The following is a 20,920-nucleotide window of genomic DNA, read 5'->3' on the forward strand; positions in this document are numbered from 1 at the left end:
GAATTTTGGGGCTGGAGATCACTGCCGTGTCCTTAGAGAAGCAAGTCCCCATCTCGCAGTAGACATCGGCAGAACTGGGGTCATACTTGTTCAGCTGCTGTTGATGTGAGTACCTCCTGAGTTCCAGGCTCTGCGCAAGGCCCAGGGGATCCAGCAGTGAGCGGGGCAGACGTGACCCTTGACCTCACTGAGCTTGTCATCTAAGCCGTTGTCTCTTGTCTGCTGCCACCTTGGGTTGCGGCCTTCTTGTCGTCCCCTTTGTGCCCTGGCGGGGAACTAGACCCGCGGGCCTGTAGACTAGGACTAGACCCTCGGGCCCGTAGCTGCAGGACCCGGGCCAGACCTGCTGGTTCCCAGCGCTGCGCCCCTTCTGTGCTCGCTCGGTAAGAAGTGGAGACTCATCCCTTCAGAGCGCTGAGGTGGCCACAGGTGAGCGGCCGCGCCAGGAATAGAAACCAGCTTCTCCCAGGCTGGAGCCCCAAGGGCGGCTGAGTTGCTGCCCCAGGGCATTGGGTTGAAAACTGCCCTCACACCCCAGGGGCAGGGTCCCTCCCCGGCCGGGGCCGTGTGGTCCTTCACCCCGTGTCACCTATGTCATCACCGCCCCCCACGCAGGTTTGTTCCCGGGAAGCCTTGGCTGCCCGCTTCTCTCCTGTCAGGGAGCCCCCGTCAGGGTTCCCGACTCTCCTACATTGCCTCTGGTGGATTTGGCACCGATAGCCCCCTCCCGCCCTCCCCAGCCTAGAAGTGTTGCTTGAGCTCCTGCAGCACGCCGGGCTCTGGGAAGGCAAAGTGTCAGAGGAAAATGCTGCCCCCCACCCCGGCCTCTAGGGGGCGTCCTCTCTAGCCAGGCAGCCCCCCGGGGCAAATGCAGCCGGGAGATGAGGACAGGGAAAGGGTCATGAATCAGCAGGATTTCAGCTGGGCTTTTACTCGGTAGGTGTGCAAGTTGTGGGCCACAGAGGCTTTTAGGCCGGAGTAGCCGAGGCAGTGTGGATCTCCCCTGCGCAGGGCTGAGGGACAGAGACACGGGGGTGAGGCATGGGGACAGCTGTGGGGTTGCAGGTGGAGCAGAGAGAGCAGCTGCCGCGCTCCCCTCCCCACTGTGACCACAGGCCTCGCCAGCCCCTCCCTCACCTGCCCCACATGTGGTGGCCTTTCATCTCCTCCCCACCTGGGCCTGGTCCAGACTGCTGCCTCTACTACCTGAACCACTTCCCCCACTCCTTGCAGCTGACACCATCCCACCCTTCACGCTCAGCTGCAGGCCTCGGAGAAGGAGGAGGCTTCCCTGGCTCCCACACCCACCCACCCCCCTCCCCCTGGGTGGATGAGAGCCGTTCCCGTCTCCCAGCACCTCCTGATGTCAGGCATGCAGCCTCCCTGTTGGATAAGGAGGTTGTGATCCTCCACCCATCCTTCCTTTTGTCCGTCTGCCCAGTCCCAAAGATGCCTTCCGAGCCGTGAAGAAGAGAATCGTGGGGAACAAGAACTTCCACGAGGTGATGTTAGCTCTCACGGTGAGTGCCGCATCCCTCCATCCATGGGGGACCACAGTCCACCAGGGGCCTGGCGGGACTCCCAGCCATCCTGGGGCCCCTCTTCCAGGTGGTGGCAGTTTAGTCACTAAGTCATGCCCAACTCTTGTGACCCCATGCACTGTAGCCCGTCAGGCTCCTCTGTCCGTGGGATTCTCCAGGCAAGGAAACTGGAGCCCACTGGAGTGGGCTGCCATTTCCTTCTCCAAGGGATCTTCCCAACCCAGGAATTGAACCCAGGTTCCCCGCACTGCAGGCAGATTTTTTACTGGCCGAGCTATGGGGCTGTGGGCAAAAAACTGGCCTGTCTACACAGCTGGCCAATACGGAGTGACAAGAGAGGCTATTTGGAAAAGTTCTCTCCAGCCTGCTGGTGTGGGGAACAGACACAGCAGGGCCGTGGAGGGCCCGTCATGGAGCACGTGGGCAGAGGGCCTGCCCGGTGACACAGAAGCTCGCTGCACACGGGCCTCTGGGGGGCAGTGCCCAAGCTGAGCTCCCATTGACACGTGGACTAATTGGCCCTGAAAAATAAACATAATGCAAGTGTCAGAGGCCAAGGCCAGTCCTTGCCCACAGCAGGGCAGGACAGACATGAGCTGGCAGCCTGGCAGTCAGGATGGGTTTGGCTGGGGAGGGGGCTTGGGAGGGCGCTGTCTCTGCCTCCCCCAGGCAGTACTTATATCTGGATTAATCCACTGAACTGAAAGTCAAAGGCAGCTCCTGCCAGGAAGTGGGGGCAGGAGTGGGGAGGGAAGTTGAACACCTTTTTCCCAGGCCACAGGATCACCATTTCAGTGAAAGTTCTCTGCTTTCCACCTGGAGAGCCACCTCCCTCTAGATTGTGCTCAGCTCAGAGACGGCCTCAGAACAGGATTCTGTGGGCACCAAGGCCACTCAGCCTGGGACCTGCAGCCAGTACTCAGCCCTCTGCCCACCCCAGGCTCACCCCCAAGCCACCCAGCCCCTGAATCCAACATCGTCCCTGCTCCTCCATGTTCTGGGTCTCACTTTAGAAAACCGCACCCTCTGCTGGGTCTCTATGCTGGGGTGTGGGTGGGGGGTGAGGGTGGGGTCCTGGGTCCTCCCCCTCCTCTGCCGGGTGCTCATGGGCACCACACGGCATCCAGGTCTTGGAAACCTGCGTCAAGAACTGTGGGCACCGCTTCCACGTGCTGGTGGCCAGCCAGGACTTTGTGGAGGGTGTGCTAGTGAGGACCATCCTGCCCAAAAACAACCCGCCCACCATCGTGCACGACAAGGTGCTCACCCTCATCCAGGTGAGTGCGGGCAGCCCGGGGCAGGTCGGGAGAAGGCGCCCCCCTCAGTGCTGCTGCTTGTCTGTCCACTTTGGTTTCTCTCACTGGGGCCGTCTTGCTCATCTACAGACGGTACTTCTGAATGAGGGAGCCTAGTTGGCAGAGGCCTGGCTGCCCGGGTGATGCTGCCAAAGGACCAGCAAGTCCAGGAGGGAATTTCTGCTCCCTGGGGGTGGCAGGCAGGCTTGCAGAGGAGCCACTGAGCAGTGGTTATCAACCCTGTCCCCTTGTCCCCTCTCAGTCCTGGGCTGACGCGTTCCGCAGCTCGCCCGACTTGACGGGTGTGGTGGCCGTCTACGAGGACCTGCGGAGGAAGGGCCTGGAGTTCCCCATGACTGACCTGGACATGCTGTCGCCCATCCACACGCCCCAGAGGGTGAGGGGCAGTGGCAGGGGTGGCGGGGGTCACCCCAGAGGGGTTCTGCGGCTGTTTCCTGGGGGGCCCTGATCTTCCAGCCTTGCTGATTCAGCCTGTTGCCTTCTAGACCGTGTTCAACTCAGAGACACAGTCAGGACAGAATTCCATGGGCACTGACACCAGCCATCGAGGGGACTCCAACCAACAAACCACACCCCTGCCCACCTCGGCCCTACTCCCCAGCGACACACCCATAACGCCGACCCCTGAGCAGGTAATCAAACCTGGGTCACAGCCATGCAAGTCAGGCCATAGACCCGGCACCTCCCTGCACATTAGGGAGGGGGCCCTGTCAGTGTGGAAGTACTCCACCCAGTCCTCCGGCAGCCCCACAAGGGCTCACTGTTTGGGAGATGAGGCTCAGAGAGGTCAGTTAACTTGCCCAGAGCCACACAGCCCAATGAAGACAGGGCCAGGATTCAAGCCCAAGTCTGTGACTCCAGGCAGGCTTTGCCCTGCACCCAGGCCCTTCTCCAGACTGTACCCTTTGTGGAGCTTTCTGGGCAATGCCAGGAAGAGGAAAGACTCAGCAGACAGCCCCTCATCCACCGCAGCTCCATTCCCTGCTAGGGTTTGCTCAGGTGCTCACATAAGATTTCATTTGAATAGAGGTTCTCCCTAAAATAATGGTTCTCAAACATCTGCACAGAAAAAATGTTAAACCCTTGTCTCACACCATGATACTTCCCATCAAGCCCTAAGAAGAGGATTGGGGTTGTATGTAGCATATGATCCTGGAGGCCAGTCCTGGGCAGGGTTTTCTGGCGCCCCATGAGTAACTTTGCAGGACTTCCTTCTTGAGACCATGCCGCTTGTCCCTGCTGCCCCTGAGACCAGCGCCATTGGTTCTGTCCTGCGAGGGACATCCACAGCCATGTCCAGCAGCTCTGGGTGTTTGGTCAGTTTAGTGTGGATGGGAGTCGGTCATGGCCTGCGCACCGTGGGTATCACTTCTGAGGTGTTTTACAAATGTCTACAGTACTGTTTAGCCTCAGAAACAAATAAGCTTATCAATAGCCTTCACACCCAAACCTATTTAATTCTGTACTTCTAGCAAGTTATGAAGTCAATCCCCAGAGTTACAAATATTACTAGAAAAGTTTTCCTAATAAATAATAGGCCCAATAGTAAAAGGTGCATAAAAGTTGTAAAATCACCCCGTGATCCAAAACTGATCTCAGTTCAGTTCGGTCTCTCAGTCGTGTCCGACTCTGTGACGCCATGGACTACAGCACGCCCGGCCTCCCTGTCCATCACCAACTCCCGGAGTCCACTCAGACTCATGTCCATTGAGTCAGTGATGCCATCCAACCATCCCATTCTCTGTCGTCCCCTTCTCCTCCCGCTTTCATTCTTTCCCAGCATCAGGGTCTTTTCAAATGAGTCAGTTCTTCACATCAGGTGGCCAAAGTAATGGTATTTGAGCTTCAGCATCAGTCCTTCTAATGAATATTCAGGACTGATCTCCTTTAGGATGGACTGGTTGGATCTCCTTGCAGTCCAAGAGACTCTCAGGAGTCTTCTCCAACACCACGGTTCAAAAGCGTCAATTCTTCGGTGCTCAGCTTTCTTTATAGTCCAACTCTCACATCCATACATGACCACTGGAAAAACCATAGCCTTGACTAGACGGACCTTTGTTGGCAAAGTAATGTCTCTGCTCTTTAATATGCTGTCTAGGTTGGTCATAACTTTTCTTCTAAGGAGCAAACATCTTTTAATTTCATGGCTGCAGTCACCATCTGCAGTGATTTTGGAGCCCCAAAAAATAAAGTCAGCCACTGTTTCTACTGTTTCCCCATCTGTTTGCCATGAAGTGGTGGGACCAGATGCCATGATCTTAGTTTTCTGAATGTTGAGCTTTAAGCCAACTTTTTCACTCTCCTCTTTCACTTTCATCAAGAGGCTCTTTAGTTCTTCTTTGCTTTTTGCCATATGGATGATATCATCTGCATATCTGAGGTTATTGATATTTCTCCCGGCAATCTTGATTTCACCTTGTGCTTCATCCAGCCCATCATTTCTCATGATGTACTCTGCATATAAGTTAAATAAGCAGGGTGACAAAACTGATCTTACCTGGTTATAATTTTAACCAGTTTGCCTGTAGTCTGGCCTCTGTGTAGACTAAGACTAATTATGTCCAGTGGAAGAACATCCTTACTAAACAAGACCGAGTAGTCTATTTAATTTCAGAGGGCCCTTCAGTCTTTTGGGACATGTTGATGTAACTCCCAGACTCCTTGTAATTAGGTCCCATCTGACCCAGACATACAGGGATCGTGATCAGTCGTTTTTCCACTCGCTTCTACCAAGAGCCTTCATTAAACAGGCCAAATGTACCAAACATTTCACAGGTCTGGAAGGTGCTGGCAGACTGCTGTGACTGGGTCTGCAGGCCCACTTCTTCATCTATAACGGGTGGGAGTAGTGATACCTGTCTCATGAGACTGTGGTCAGAGTTAACTAGCAATATACGTGCTAAGTGATAAACGCTTATCACTTAGAGGTGATCAGAATGGCAACTGCCTTCACAGGCACCATGAATTTATATGATAACACTTGTATTCTGAAATCAACTGGGTCACCCAATTAAGAATACATCCAGCATTTCTCAAAACGTAGGCCAGTAAATCTTAGACTCATGAAACAGCCTGTGATCAAAGGGTTCACCAACCAGGTCATGTTTGGCAACATCCACAGGGGTCCCTTCCTGGACATTCACAGTGTCCACGTTGTCCATGAGGACACGAGCCACCCTGCAGAGCCCACGGTGTGAGATGCTCCACCAGGGCCCTTCCGTCACCTCACCTGGGTGCTGAGACTGCGACTGATGTGCAGCTGTTTCCCAAGCCAGGACTGGGACCCTGATTGTTGAGAATCTTCTCACATGCATGTTGAGGTGGGGGCTGGCACTGGGACTTAACGCTCGGTAGAATCTGGGACACCAGAGCAGGCCGGAGCAAGACAGAACCCCGTCCTGGGAGGACGGCCTCCCTCCTCTCCCCTCGGGGGAACTGCCCTTCAGGGCCTCGTTAGGCGCCGGCACCCATGAGATGCTAGAGCGCTCAGCTTCTTTCCTCCTGGCCTCTCCCTGCTCCAGGCACCCTGGCGTGGAGATGGTAACGGTTGGTAGCACCTCTGTAAGCGGGTTGGTGGGGGTGGGAACAAGCCCCCCTCAGGCCTCCTGGCACAAGGCTTTGGCCCAGGAGCCTGGAGAGGGTGCCAGGTTCTGGGAGGGGCAGCGGCTCCGGACCCTAGCCTCACTCAGCAAGACCGACCGTGTGTTCCAGATCGGGAAGCTGCGCAGCGAGCTGGAGATGGTGAGCGGAAACGTGAGGGTGATGTCAGAGATGCTGACGGAGCTGGTGCCCACCCAGACGGAGCCAGCGGACCTGGAGCTGCTACAGGTGAGTGGCAGGCTCAGCCTCCCCGCTCCTCACCTGCAAGGCAGTTTCCATGGCGACTCTGGGCTCCTGGGTCACAGTGGGAGAGGTTAAAACCAGGGGCTTTGGGCTCTATCAGATTGGAACTCAGCTTCTACCACTTGATGGTGGGAACAGTAAAGCCCCTGTTGTCTCAGTTTCCTCATATGTAAGATTGCTTTTATGGAACCCATTTGGCGTGAGAATTAAATAAGGCTTTGCATGTAAACCCCCCTTCCTATGCCTGGTTCCACATAGCTCCCAAACAGTGTCTTGAGGAAGGCTGGAAGGTGAGGTTTCCATCCATCAGAAGAGGAAGCCTAGCAGGCAGGCGTGAGCTGGGATCTACGGGCCAGGGCTCCCATATGTCAGGTGATATCCCCAGGGTCCCACCCCCAGCTGGGCATGAAGGGGCTGTATGTGGGAAAAGGCACCCTCCCCATGGAGGTCATCCCTGGGGACCCCCGAGGCCCAGGAGTCACCTGAACCTGTGAGGGGACAGAGGGCTTGATGTGATCAACTCACTTGGTGACTTTCCTGCTGGACCCTCGCGTTTCTGGTGGGCAGAGCTGGGTCATCTCTCTGTCCCCGAGCCCAGCTGAGTTGTGTGGCCCTTACCTTAGTGCAGGAGCCGGGGGGAGGAGTGCAGTCGGAGTCTCAGCATTGAGTGAACCCACAAACATGAGGAGTAAATGACAAAAGCCTGAGTGAGTTGGGAAGCAACAGGATTACTGTAGTGCAGTTAATTTCAGATGTCTCATGCCAGGGCCGTGCAGGTGTGAGTGATTCTGTGGCCTCAGGAGGGCTGGCTGGCAAGCAGGGGTGACTCTCGGACAACTGACACGTGCTGAGCATGTCCCATGTGCCAGGTTCTGATGTGGATACATGATACAGGTTCACTCACTTAATCCTCCCCTTTCCCCCCATAAGGTAGGTACTCTTACTGTCTCCATGTCCCAGGTCAGCAAACTGCTGAGACAAAGAGATGCCATGGGACATGCCCAGGGTCACAGAGCTGGTCATCAGCAGAGCTGGGGTATGAGCTCAGGGCCCTGGCTCCAACTGCTGCTCTTCCGCTCTTGAGAGGGGCAGGCGAGGAAGTGGGGACAAAGGCGCAGTGTACTTAGTCATGGGGGGAGGAGAGGGGAGGCCCATGGGATGCTGGAAGGAGTCCGGGCTGCCCTGCCCCACGCTCAGAGGGGAGACGAAATCCCGGGAGAGGGTCTAAGTTGGGGAGGGGCAACATGGTCTGCAAAGAACCAAAGTCAGTGGTCTTCATGATGCCAAGAGAAAAGTCTGGCTCGTGGCTGAGTCCACAGTGCCCAACAGCTGTTTGCTGAGACCTCAAGACTCTAACCTGGGTCCCCGTCCACCTGGTGGTGGGCCCCTGAGGAAGGAAGTGCTCAGTCCTACAAATGAAAAGCCTGTGATTGCTGCAGCTTCTAATTTTTTTTTTCTTTTTCCCAAACAAGCTTAAATACATAACACTAACTGATTAAAAGTCAGTCAGTGACCTGGTGACTAAATGCAGTGTGGGACTGTGGAACAGAGGGGAAAAGGACATTAGTGGAAAAGCTAGTGAAATCTGAGTCAAGCCTGTAGTTTAGTTAATAGCAGTGTGCCCATGTTAAGGTCTTAGTTTTGACAACTCTAAGTTTGACAGAACTAAGGTGAGGAGAGGCTGGGTGAAGGGTTTACAGGAACCCCTGTGCTCTCTCACCTTGGGAACTTTTCTGCATATTTAAAATTATTCCAAAATAAAAGGCATTAAAAAAAGAAATTAGAGTAATGAGGCAGAAGTTCAGAATCAGGGTTTGTGGATGATAGTTGGATCATCCAGTTCATTTTTTATGCTTTGGTCACAAAAAACCTGAGTGCCCCCTGAGAAGTGGCAGGTGTTCCAACAGGCAGCTCACCAGCTCGACCTTTCCCCGTACTGGAGGTGGTGGCAGGAGCTCCGTCGACAGAGCCAGGTTAAACCACAGCACAGCTCCCGTTTGGCCGTGTCCAGTGCGCTCCACCCTTAGAAATGAGACGCCGGTGCTCGTCCAAAAGCTGTTCCCTGCAGCCTCAAGTCCAGTGTGGAGACCGCTGCTTCTCCATGGCGCGCCCAGGGCCGGGCGTCCGGAAAGGACAGCCTCGCTCCACATGGCCATGGTTGTCTCTCTTCCTTCCCTGGTAGGAGCTCAACCGGACGTGCCGCGCCATGCAGCAGCGGGTCCTGGAGCTCATCCCCCGCATTGCCAACGAGCAGCTCACCGAGGAGCTGCTCATCGTTAATGACAATCTCAACAACGTCTTCCTGCGCCACGAACGGTAGCCCCGCGTCTGGCCCGCCAACCCACCTTCTCCTCTGTTCACACCCTCTGACCTTTCATCTCCCTCAAACACCAGGCCAGCCACCCAGTGCACACTCTCAACTGTCTTCATCCAGCGCAGGCCACAGTGCCCACCCTCCCCCAGCCCCTCCTCTCCTGTCACCTCTGTGCCTGCATCCCGCCTCCGGGCTGGCGTCAGTGGTGGCTGAGCGCATGCGCCCACGGCCAAACAGGCCTGTGCTGTCCCTGCACCCCCACCCCACCCTGCCCCCACTGCCTGGCTCTGGGGCCTTGGACAAGTGACGACTTAATTAGGGCTCCTTGATTGCAAACTCGGTAAGTGCTTCTGGCTAACTTAAGCAGAAAAAGAAGTCATGAGGAGAACAGCCTTTATTGAATGGGTAGCTTTCAGAGCCCAAAGAAGAATAAAACAGTGAGCCCTCCCAAGGGGGCAGAAGGGCAGATGCCAGGGTGGCTCAGGGGTCTCGGGACAATAATGCCTGGACCGTGATCCCAGGGTGTCACCCTGAATACATGGGCTCCAAACACTTGCCCACTTGGGGGGTATCATTCTGTCCAAGAGTCAGCACCCCGGGAGACACTCCGATTGGCTCAGCTTCCTGTGCCCACAGGAGTGGGAGGGGAGAGGCCCCCTTGATCCTGGCAGTCCCACCAGGGTCATGGGAAATGGGAAGCAGCTCCCCAGAGGAGCTTGTAGGGGCTGGGCCTGCAGAGACGGCACACCGCCACTCTCCTCTCTGTACAGCGAAGCTGTGATCCCTTGTAGGTACCCGACAGCCCGTGCAGTTATTCCTATAAGGGCCTCGGCAGGCAGGCTGACTGCACCGGTGCTAATTATGCCTGCTGCCTCCGGCTCCCAGTTCATTTCATATGTTTATCCATCAGCAGACACTTGCTCAGTGATTCTGAATCAGGTGAAGGGGATGGGGCTGCAACAGATAACATCCGCCCAGCCTTTCCTGCTCACTAGACCGGTGGAGCCAAGAGCCCCTGCCACTAGGGGTATGGGCTGGGGGTGGCCCGTGGGCCCAGTCTCGAGGTGACCAGGACCCCTCTGCCACCCACTCATCGGACCTCGTGTTTGGTTGTTTCCGGTTTATAATCACTCCTCCTCTGTGTCTTTGCTTGATCCTCACACCTGGAAGGCAGGTTGCACTGTCACCCCCTTGTTAATTGTTCAGAGGTGATGTAATTAAGCTGGGGTCACACAGTGAGGGACAGAACCAGGACAAGAGCAGATCCTAGACCGAGGTCTTTAGCCCACCCAGCAGCAACTTGGCCTGTCTAGGGTGGTTTAAGTGTCTCCGTGAAGTAGTGTAAGAGATGCGTGTCCTCCTTAACACCACTTTAGACACTCACCACATGCACAGAAGTATGTTACCAAACAAGGTCCAAAAAAATCCACACCTTTACTATGTGCGTGCACCCCTTTTCCTTTTCCTCTCTAGTCTGTGCCTGTTGTTTGTTTAATGCTGGTTGTAGCTAAGGTAACTAAATAATTGGTCATCTAATTGGGACACTTGCTAGTGAAAGAGGCACCCTGCTAATACTCCCCTAGAGCATAAACTGGATCGTCCAGGGCAAACCTGGCCAGTGATCACCCTGTTTGTGACCCACTCCATGGGTTTTGAGACCTGCAGTGGGCAAAGCTCTGGCCTGGCTGTGCTGAGGACCCTCTTAGTCTGTCTCCTTGACCCAGGTCTTTTCTGTCCCATAGGTTTGAACGCCTCCGAACAGGCCAGACCACCAAGGTAAGAGGCAGCTTCTCCGTATTAATGACAGGAAGGGCTGTGCCCACCTCCCTCCCCCGGTATCCTGGCTAGAATGTGTCTTCTTAGCCAGGCTCTTAGAGAAGGCTCCTTCTAAGTGTTTTTGTCACTGTCCCTTTAGGCTAAACAAGGTTCTGCCAGCAGCTGATGCCCCAGGGCCTTGCAAACCTCCCAGCAGGTCCAGCTGAGCTATAGGCCAAGGGGAGGAAGAAAGACTCCCTGACTCCCGGTCATAGCTGCTGGGGGTGAGGAGGGGAGGAGGGAGCCTAATGACACACCCTCAGGCAAAGAATGCAGGTGCCCGTGCTTCAGGGCAGAAGGGAATGAGGCTGCAGCTCTGGCCAGAGGGTGACGGTGGCCTCTCCCCTCCCCACAGGCCCCAAGTGAGGCCGAGGCAGCCCCTGACCTGATCGACATGGGCCCTGACCCTGTAGCCACCGGCAGTCTCTCGTCCCAGCTGGCAGAAATGAGTAAGTGCAGTGTTGGGGGCTCTGGCCGGGGTACATTACATAGCATGGGTACCCCTGCAGCTCTTGGGGTGCCCTCCCATTACACAGTTGGAGCTGGAGTGCCCACAGCAGAATGTCGGCCCCCACTTCTCCTGGGTCCCCTGCTAAATCTTGCTGCACAGCTAGGACAGATCATGGGGGACTCTCCCTCGCAGCCCCACAGCTGCTGAGCCTGCTTAGATCTGAGAAACCCCACTGTTGTGTGATTGCCCCTGGATCATCTGGTGAACTTGGACACGTCACGTGGACACCCTGTGCCCCTTTTCTCCTGAATAAGCTTATGTACAGAGCGGGCTTAGACCAGGCCAGGCCCAGGATGGGCTCCTGGTACACGTCAGCCATCAGCACCGTCACTTAATCTGCTGTCGGCTGCCTGCTCAGAAGTAACTGAGAGAGAGGAGGTGAGGTGCCCGGTGTCCCTCAGCCAGCAGGTGGCCTGTCCCATCCGTACGCCCCACCCTGCCCCCACTCCAAGTTGCCCAGCTTCTCCAGAACCAACCTGGGCCTGGCAGGAAGCAGCTCAGCCACGACTCAGTGTCCAAGGACAGCCAGGCAGACCCTTCATGCGGTCTTTCTGTCCCCACAGACCTGGGCTCCAGCAGCGTGAGGGCTGGCCTGCAGTCTCTGGAGGCCTCTGGCCGACTGGAAGACGAGTTTGACATGTTTGCGCTGACACGGGGCAGCTCGCTGGCTGACCAACGCAAAGAGTGAGTGCTGAAGCCCACCCTGGGCCCCTGTGGTTTGGGTCACCCGCTGTCAGCGGGGGCCTCTCTCAGGTCCCTGAGCTCGCCGTGTGGGTGGGCACACCAACCCCACCTGCACGCCTTCAGGATGGCAGAGTTCTTCCCCCCGAGCTAGCCCTACACAGCCTGGGGTGGATGAGGGAGGGACGCCCACTGGGTGATGACCAGCTTGGTCCCAGAGTCTCACACAGCCGAGCAGATGAGGAAACAGCGGCTCATAGAGGCTGGTCATTTGCCCCGGCTCAGTCTGCTAATGTTTGACAGCGTTGGGAACCCCAGACTGTCTGGTTCTAAAACAGCGTCTCCAACCCAGCCTAGCTCCCCACTGCACTGTACACCATGTACCAAGCCCTCAGGGCTGGTCCAGTGATTTCTGCTATTCTGTAACCAGCCTTAATTTCCAGAGAAGTTGCATTATCCCACTCAAGTCTGCCTACCCTGCCCTCAAGCTGGGGCTCTATGCTTCCCAGGACTGTCCATTTTCAGGGAGATGCTTTCAGCAGCGGAGGCCACGTGGCCAAGTGTCCACCAGGCCAGATTCCCAGGACCAGCTCCGTACAGGCTGGTCAGGGGACAGGGTTTGCTCGGGGTTGTTGCCAGCCTTTTGCTTATAACCCCGGGGCAACCAGGATGGACAGCCACAGAGAGTGCTGAACTAAGGGGACTTCTCGGCAGGCTCCATTCTGGCCCCCTTGGGGACTGTTGGGGGGCCTCCAGAGGGCCCGGGGTCCCCCATCCACACTGGCCAGTGAAACCTGGCAGGCTGTAGCCAGGCTGGCTCATAGGGCTGCTCACAGCCCCACCCCCTGGCCTACCAGCCCTGCGCTGTGAGCCGAACCCGGGAGTCTGGGGCAGAGTCTGTGTTCCCAAGCCCAGGTGCCCTGGGACCAGCGGCGCACGGTCACCTTGGAGGTCGGGGCGCAGTGAGGCTGCTGTGTGGCTGGAGGCTAATGAGTCTGGTGGGACTTGCCGCCAGAAGGGCGGCCCGCCTGAGAGCCCCGGCCGGCTGAGGTTTGCCGCTGTCCTGTCCCTGCTCTGGGGAGCCCTGAAGGCCAGAGAAAAGCACCCTGGGCTTGCTTTCAAGAGCCTGCAGTCTCTTGGGGGTGGGAGGTAGCCTGCCGGTGGATCACGGCCACGCAGTGCTAGGCTGTGGATCAGCTCATGCCAAGGGTCAGAGGCAGGGATAGCGTGAGACACCCAGTTTTCTGGTTGGCCCCAGCCCCCTTGTGTGGTGAACCGTGTGACAGGGTTAACTCGTCGATTCCCGCGCCCTCCTGGCTACCTCCATTCTTCAGAGAGGCTGCCTGAGAATTTGGGGGTTTATTCTAGAGGCCCCTTTAAGTGCCAGCCTACCCAGTGCCCAGGGAGGCAGGCTGGCACTATCAGAGCTACGTGTGCTCTGCTTGCGCTGGTCCAGCCCAGCTCCAGCAGAGTGTGAGGAGCTCCCCACCCGCCCCGTCTGGAGGAAGACCCCTCCTCCCTAACGGCGCAGGGCCTTCCTTTGAGGCTGGAATCCCAAGAGTCTCATCTTCGCCTCAACAACTGACCCAGGGACTTCCTGATGGTCCAGTGATTGACTCCACACTTCCAATGCAGAGGGCACAGGTTCGATCCCTTGTCAAGAAACTAGATCCCACATATCATGGCATGACCACCAGAAAAAAAAAGACTGACCCAGTCTCACCTTCTCTCTGCTGGCAGTTCAGGGCAAGAATGACAGCTGTTCCCAAGCAGCAGGGCCACGTCCCCAAGGCCTCCCTGGATGCCCTCCCTGTAGCAGCCAGGGAGACACCAGCCCCCTTGTTAGCATGGACTTTCCTCCCACTCCCCCTGAGCCTTCACTGGAGACACAGCAGACACCTCCCTCCCCGTCCTCCTCTGCCCACTGTACCCACTGAGGGTACAGTGTCCCCAGCATTTCCTCCCAGTTGCCGCGGCTGGCACCCCCAAGTACATGCAGAATCCTGACCCACCGTCTGCAGGTTTGTTTTCAGCTGCAGAGTGGGGTTCCCCCATTCACACGCAGCCTTCACAGAACCACAGATTCTGAAATTATGCAGTGGGGGCTGCTCTGGAGAGGGTCTAGATATGAGCTCTCCATGACCACAGGGTCTGGGACGCTGTGCTCATCCCTGTAGTGTGGCCAGATTCGGGAACAGGAGGTCGGTGGTCTTGGTCTCTGGCCCCCAACACTTTCCCTCGCTTCTCCAGCCTTGCTCTGCCTGTCATGCAGGTCACATGTCTGACCCAGGTTCCCAAAGGCAGGAAAGGAGACTCTTTCCTCCATCCCCAGGCAGTCCTGCAGATTGGTGCCCCTCCGAGAAACCCTGCCCAGGCACCTCCCAAGTCCACACAGAATGTGGGTCCAGCCCTTGCCTACCCAACCCCCTCCCTCCTCACGTCGGCTGGCATGTCTGGTACAGTGAGGGTGGCAGGTAATGGCCACGATGGCCTCTGTATTTCAGGGTAAAATATGAAGCCCCTCAAGCAACAGATGGCCTGGCTGGAGCCCTGGATGCCCGGCAGCAGAGCACTGGAGCGGTAAGCAGAGGGGCCCTGCGGCCACCCTGGGGCCTGTCCAGAGGAAGGCTGGGCAGTGCTTGCCTGGTGGTGCCCTTGGTTTATGACAGGAGATGTGAGAGAGTGGATGGGAGGGGCTTGGCACTGACTTGGATCTAAGCTGGTATTCAGCCTCGCTGCCCCTCTAGAGAGCTGTTAGCTGCAGGCATGTGGACAGAGAGGGACTGGAGGACAGACCCTGAAACCACAGGGAGGCGCCCAAAGGCGCTGCTTTTATTCCATCTAACTGCTGGTGTGCGTGACGTGAAGCCACTCGCCACACTGAGCACACTCTGCCAGCCACTCGCCCCCTTGGCAGGAGCTCCGAGGACAGCTCCTGTGCCTCTGAGTCTGTTTGTGGATGCCTTTCAGGCAGAGAAAGGTGGTTAGGACGTTCAGGACCCAGGCACCAGAGAGGCAGGTGCAGTGAACAGCGGGGCCAAGGAGGGGCTTGGTCACAGCACAGGGCTTCAGAGCGCGGGTGGGACTGGGCGCTGGGAGGTAAAGCCTGAGGGGCAACTGGGAGGACTGGCTTCTCCTGCCTGAGGTGGAAGCCCTGGGCAGTCTGGGGCAAGGGTTGGAAGGGGGACGTTTATCTGGCTTCATTTTAGGAGGACCCAGCCTGGAAGCTGGGAGAGCAGTCAGGAGGCTGTGGAAGCTGTCCTGTCCTCTGGAGTGGGGAGGGGGGCGCAGGAGATGCAGGGGGGTGGTTCCCAGGTGCATCCCCAGTGCCCCAGGAGTCATTGCCAAGTCAGAACAGGGCAGGCCCAGTGAGGGAGAGGGAGATCTGAGGCCCAGGGCAGGCAGATCTACAACACACCTAGGTGTGTTGCCCCCTTAGGTGTGTTGTAGATCTGCCACCACACGGAGAGCCCCAAGTCTCAGAGCCTCCCACTTGCACCCTGTGTCCCCTGCTGAGTGAGCATTCTGTGTCCTCCACTTACTAAGTCATCACACAAACCCTGAAGGTGTCCCCTTTGCACATGAGAAAGCCAGGCCCCAGAGAAGGGTGAGTGAAACCACAGATCTCACATCCTCCGCACAGTGCCTGGCATGTAGTGAAACATTTTAACTTCATAGCACTGCAGTGTGGTCGTCCTCACTTACAGAGGAGACACCAGGGCTTAGAATTAAGGTCATTTGCCCACAATCTCACAGCCGTTGGTCTGTCCAGCATGGAAACCAGTGCTGGTAATGAGAGCCCCAGATGACTTGCAGAGCTCCACGGAGCTGGCTTGCTCCCATGCTCAACCTTCCTTTTCCATGGGCCATCACTCTGGCTCCAAGAATCCAGATGAGTCCGGACAGTTGGGGAGCACGTCCCTCCCCTGCCGCCTGGTCTCCCGTGGGCAGAGACTGACCTCACAGCAGTATGCCTTCCTGTTGTAGAATTGGGGTGATGGAGGACAGATGTCACCCACTAGGGGCACAGAGCAGCTCAGGGACCTGACGAGCATTGGGACGAGGTCTCCTGGCTGCTGCCCCACCTGCCATCAGCCTTGGGGCGGAAACACACACACCTCTGCCTGCAGAAAAGCAGATGCTGACAAGTTCATCTTTGATGACTTGAGAGATTTAAGTGAGTTCCCCCAATCAGGGTATGACTTCCTCCAAAGGAAATCATAAATCAGGTCATAAACATCTGCTCCCGAGATGCTCAGATCTGGCTGAGGGCTAAGGCTTTCTCCCTCTCAGCTGTCAAAACAGGCAGCGAAGTACAGAAAAGAATCAAGTGCCAACCCTGTAGGTGATCGGCTGGTGTTTGCCCCCAGGGGTTAATGAATCCTGGGAGGTAAGGATGCTGGATGGCCTGTGCCAGGCCCCAGGCTGGGTCTGTCTGACTTGGGAAGACGATCACGGGGTGATGGGCCAGGAGCCAGGACCCTAGGCTTCCTCCACCATCCATCTGCTCTGGGGCCCTGGGCATCTCCTGTTTGCCCATTGACAAACATGAGGGGAAACAGGTACAGCTCCTGACACTGGGTGCCCGTCAGAACCCCCTGAGAGCCAGTGGGGGGCTGCCTACTCCATCCTAGGATTGCTCAGCACACACCCCCGGGATCTGTGGGGTGAAAGGGCGGGAGGCTTTGCCCCACTCTTCCAGGACTCTGGGGTCCCCACGGGGAGACACCTTTCCTGATCCCTTTCCCCGGTCACCACATCTACACAAACATGGACACACACACACACACACCACACCTTTCCTGATCCCTTTCCCCGGTCACCACATCTACACAAACATGGACACACACACACACACACACACACACACCCCACACCTTTCCTGATCCCTTTCCCCGGTCACCACATCTACACAAACATGGACACACACACACACACACCACACCTTTCCTGATCCCTTTCCCCAGTCACCACATCTACACAAACATGGACACACACACACACACACACACCACACCTTTCTGATCCCTTTCCCCGGTCACCACATCTACACAAACATGGGCATACACACACACACACACACACACACACACACACACACATACATATACAGGCTCTTGAGGCAGTAGCACACACACACACACACATACATACATACATACATACATACATACATATATACATACATACATATACAGGCTCTTGAGGCAGTAGCAGGCCTGTGCTGGAGGAGGCTACCAGTACACCAGTGGCCTGGCCTCCCCACCACCCTCAGCGTGACCCTCTCTCACCCAGATGGGAGGCGGCAGTGAGAAGAGCCTCAGTGACTGGATGGTGAGACAAGGCATGGTGAGGAGGGGCCAGAAACACTCGCAGGGGGCCTGCCCAGGTGGTACCGGCATCACAAGAGGAGCGTGGGGTCGGCTGAGGGCCTGCGGGGTCGGCCAAGGGCCTGTGGGGCCGGCTGGGGGCCTGTGGGCCCCACCCGGCGCCCAGCACAGTCCCGCTCCCTCTGCTGTTGCTTCCACGGCCCCTCGGTGCTGCCTCGGAGCAAGGCCTGGGCAGTGCCTCTGGCAGCTGGGAGGTGCCTGGGGCGCGTCTGGGTCTGGGCCGAGTGCCGGCAGAGGGAGCTGGAGGGTGCAGCCCAGAGAACTTGCTGCTGCTGCTAGTGCTGCTGGGAAGTCAGCTCTGCCGCTTCTCTGGTGCCCCCGCCCCCTCCGGGGTCTCGGTGCTGAGGACGGAGCTTGCGGCCTGGGCTGGCTTTGGTTGGAGAAGGACTCGCTCTCCCTGTTTCTCAGAGTAGCTGAGTGGTAGCTCACATTTCCCGAGCGTCTGCCCTGTGCCGGGCGCGGTGCTGCCCTCTTTACCTCCCTCGTCCCTTTAATCCTCACAGCGACCTGGACAGTAGGTACTGTCATCCTGTCTAACGACAGACGAGCCGTGAGGGTGAGAGGAGCTAAATCACCTGCCCCCAAGTGCAGGGGCCTAGCCGGCTTCTGGTCTCTCTGACCCCGGAGTCTGGCCCATAACCTCTGGATTCTTCAGATGTTTTACAAGTGGGAAGACCCCACACCAGCCCTCAGCCCTGCCCTGTGCAGGGCTGTGTGGCAGCCACAGTGATACATCACCTCTGGATCCACTAGCCTGGCCTCCTCTGGTCGTCTCAGCCCCTGCCTCCTCACTGGGCCCTCCTCTGCCCACTTCCACCAGGAACTCGGAGTCTGCGGAGGCTTGTGGGGACAGCCCGCGGCCATGCCCCTGCCCCAGCCTTGCTGGCTGGCTGCCCACTTCCTGGGCTTAGAATAATCTCGTGTCAGCTGTTAGGAGCCCCTCTCCATCCCCTGCTCGGCCTGCTGGCCCACATCCCCCTTGCCCACAGCCTGGCACAACGGGCAGAACTCGGGGAGACCTCAGAGTCCCAGGGAGCTGGGCCGGAGCGGTCTTGGAGGGACTGTCCTGAGGGGGCCGGGCAGGTCAACTGGCCCCGTCCCAGGAGTGAGGGGCTTGGGCTGGGCGCCTCCCCCGGGGCCAGAGCTGGTGAGGGGCCCTGCCCTCCCGCCTCACCCCTGCCCTCCCCTCCAGATCCCTGCCACCCAGGCCTGCCTCATGGAGGACATCGAGAAGTGGCTGTCCACGGACGTGGTGAGTGGGGCCCGCTCCTCACCCACCTCACCTGGGGCCCCCATTTTCCCATGAGGAAGTGACCGGTGGGGGGGCAGGGGAGCAGGGTTAGTGTCCCCTCCCCTGCCGCTTCCCCAGTACTTCACCTTAGAGGGGGGCCCAGCGCACTCCTCGCAGCCCCGAGCCTGCTGCCCACGTGAAGGCCCACTGTGGGCAAGACGGGCCAGCCGAGGCCAGCAGGGACCTGAGAGCTCTGAGCTCAGCACCTGCGTAGCTCGGGGAGTGGTGCCCAGAGGGAGCCGCATTGTGCGGAGCAGAGACTGATGGGCAGCTGTCAGGGGTGCTGTGCTAGGAGAAGGGGGCCCGGCCTCCTCCAGAGCCCCCAGTGTGCAGGAGGGGCAGTCAGTCCAGGCCCCCTTCCAGGTTTCTTCCCCAGCCTCTGCCAGCCCACCCCCTATTCTGAGCACCCAAGGACCAGGTGCCTGGGCACTTCCCGGCTCCAAGGCCGCCTTCTGCAAGTGGCCAAGACTGTGTTTCTGCCCAGGGTCCATCCGTTCTGCCTCGTGGGTGAAGGCTCACCCCCTGCCGGGCCCCTCATTGAGCATGTGTAGCTGACACAGGCTTGGGTGTCAGCCTCTCCACTGTGGGCGAGTCTGCGATCCCTTTGGACACTGGAAGGGCAGGAACTAGTGCCCTCAAGGGCACCACACCCTGCATCTGGCACTTTCCAGAAGTCCTCCACTTTAGCTTGCCAACAACCCCATGAGTGTCCCCAGGCAGAGAACTGAGGCTCAGAGGAGTCAAGTGCCACCCAAGCCCCTGTGGCTCAGAAAGTGGTGGGGCCGAGGTCTGGACCCTCTGGGTCAGCAGCTGAGCCCCGCCCCGCCGTGCCCACAGCTAACCTCTCTCCTTCTGCCTTGTCAGGGGACTGACGTGGAGGAGCCCAAGGGCGTCACCAGTGAAGGTAGTAGACCCTGGCCCTGCCCACCTTTCCCCAGCCCTGGCCTCAGAGCCCAGCCCCAGCCTCCCTCTCGTTGCTCTAGAATTCGACAAGTTCCTGGAAGAACGTGCCAAAGTGGCCGATCGTTTGCCCAACCTCTCCAGTCCCTCCACCGAGGGGCCCCCAGGCCCCCCACCTGGCATTGCCCCGAGAAAGAAGACCCAGGAGAAAGACGACGACATGCTGTTTGCCTTATGAGTGTGTGGCCTGGCGCCCTGCCGCCCGAGCCCCGGCTGCTCCCACACCCCGTGGCGGGGGCCTCTCCCTCCTTTGGTGTTAAGGCTGCTTGGGGGTGGCTTGTCACATGCATCCTTCTCTTCACCTTGAGGTTGGGGCCGTGCTGCCTGGGAGTGTGGGAGGCAGCTGGATGAACTGGGGGAGTGAGTGAGTTCTACTTTGGGGCCCTGGACACTCATGCCTCCCCTCCCACCCCCACCAACCACTGCGACTTTGCTGAGGACAGGAAGGCCCCAGGCTGGAGAGGCTGGTCGCTTGGTGGCCCAGTGTGACTCCCCTTGTCCTGAGTGATCCCCTCCCGGGACCCACCCCCAGAGGAGTCCTCTTCAGAGCCCACACTGCCTGTTGAAGCCTGGCCAGGGGCTAGAGACAGCAGAAGTCTCTGTCGCAGCCTCAGGCCCATTCCCCAGTGCCTGCCTTGGAGCCCGAAGGGTTGGCCAGCTGTTGAGGGCAGGGCCTGAGGCTCTCTACTGAGAGCGCACTGTCCAGATAAGCTGCATGTGACGCGGGGAGACCTCACCAGCCCCAGGCCGCCAGGGGGCTTCCGGCGATGCCTGTGGCTCCTGGGACCCCTGTGACCTCCACTGCCTTGCCCTCCTTCCTCTGTTCCTCCCTCACAGGGCTCCGCCAGGCACTGGGCCCCCCCACCTGTCAGTTGATCCTCTTGACTGGGAGAGGTGCCTTTCGTATCCCCAATAAAGGTAGAAGAGCACCCTACTAGAAGTGTTCGGTCTCCAGCAGAAAGCTACTTGGCCTCACCAGGGGCAGGGACTCGGCTGGGCTGGGCTGGGCTGAGGGCCGCCCACGAGACTGACATCTGCAGATGGACTGGGCACCCAGCCACACCTCACACCAGCACAGGCTCCGCCACTACTTTCCTGCCAGGCGGCCCCATTACTGTCTGTGGGTGACCTGTCTGCATCCTCAGGCCAGCCCCTGCCCAGCAACAGGAGCTCTGTGATTACAGAGATGGAACAGGTGTGGGTGTGGCGGGGCACTGAGCCTGCAGGGAGGACGCAGCCATCCTGTCGAAGGCCCAGG

The 20,920-nt window shown here is 58.0% G+C and overlaps 1 protein-coding gene across 3 annotated transcripts in view; it reads left to right on the top strand.

The window, feature by feature from the left end:
• Positions 1-20,596, top strand: part of TOM1 (target of myb1 membrane trafficking protein) — a 38,949-nt gene extending 18,353 nt beyond the window's left edge. For 2 of the 3 annotated variants that reach the window (XM_043439745.1, XM_043439747.1), the window contains exons 3-16: positions 1,442-1,520; positions 2,669-2,818; positions 3,099-3,233; positions 3,343-3,489; positions 6,569-6,685; positions 8,883-9,016; positions 10,757-10,790; positions 11,185-11,278; positions 11,904-12,024; positions 14,526-14,601; positions 17,317-17,370; positions 18,604-18,663; positions 19,567-19,606; positions 19,686-20,596. In XM_043439745.1, the coding sequence (XP_043295680.1) occupies positions 1,442-1,520; positions 2,669-2,818; positions 3,099-3,233; positions 3,343-3,489; positions 6,569-6,685; positions 8,883-9,016; positions 10,757-10,790; positions 11,185-11,278; positions 11,904-12,024; positions 14,526-14,601; positions 17,317-17,370; positions 18,604-18,663; positions 19,567-19,606; positions 19,686-19,840 (1,396 nt within the window). In that variant the 3' untranslated portion in view covers positions 19,841-20,596. The remainder of the gene's footprint in view (positions 1-1,441; positions 1,521-2,668; positions 2,819-3,098; positions 3,234-3,342; positions 3,490-6,568; positions 6,686-8,882; positions 9,017-10,756; positions 10,791-11,184; positions 11,279-11,903; positions 12,025-14,525; positions 14,602-17,316; positions 17,371-18,603; positions 18,664-19,566; positions 19,607-19,685) is intronic. The other variant, XM_043439746.1, reaches the window with a different exon arrangement.
• Positions 20,597-20,920: the final 324 nt, after the last annotated feature.

This window comes from Cervus canadensis, chromosome 21 (genome assembly GCF_019320065.1).
Source record: "Cervus canadensis isolate Bull #8, Minnesota chromosome 21, ASM1932006v1, whole genome shotgun sequence".
In the NCBI taxonomy this organism is placed as follows: Eukaryota; Metazoa; Chordata; class Mammalia; order Artiodactyla; family Cervidae; genus Cervus; species Cervus canadensis.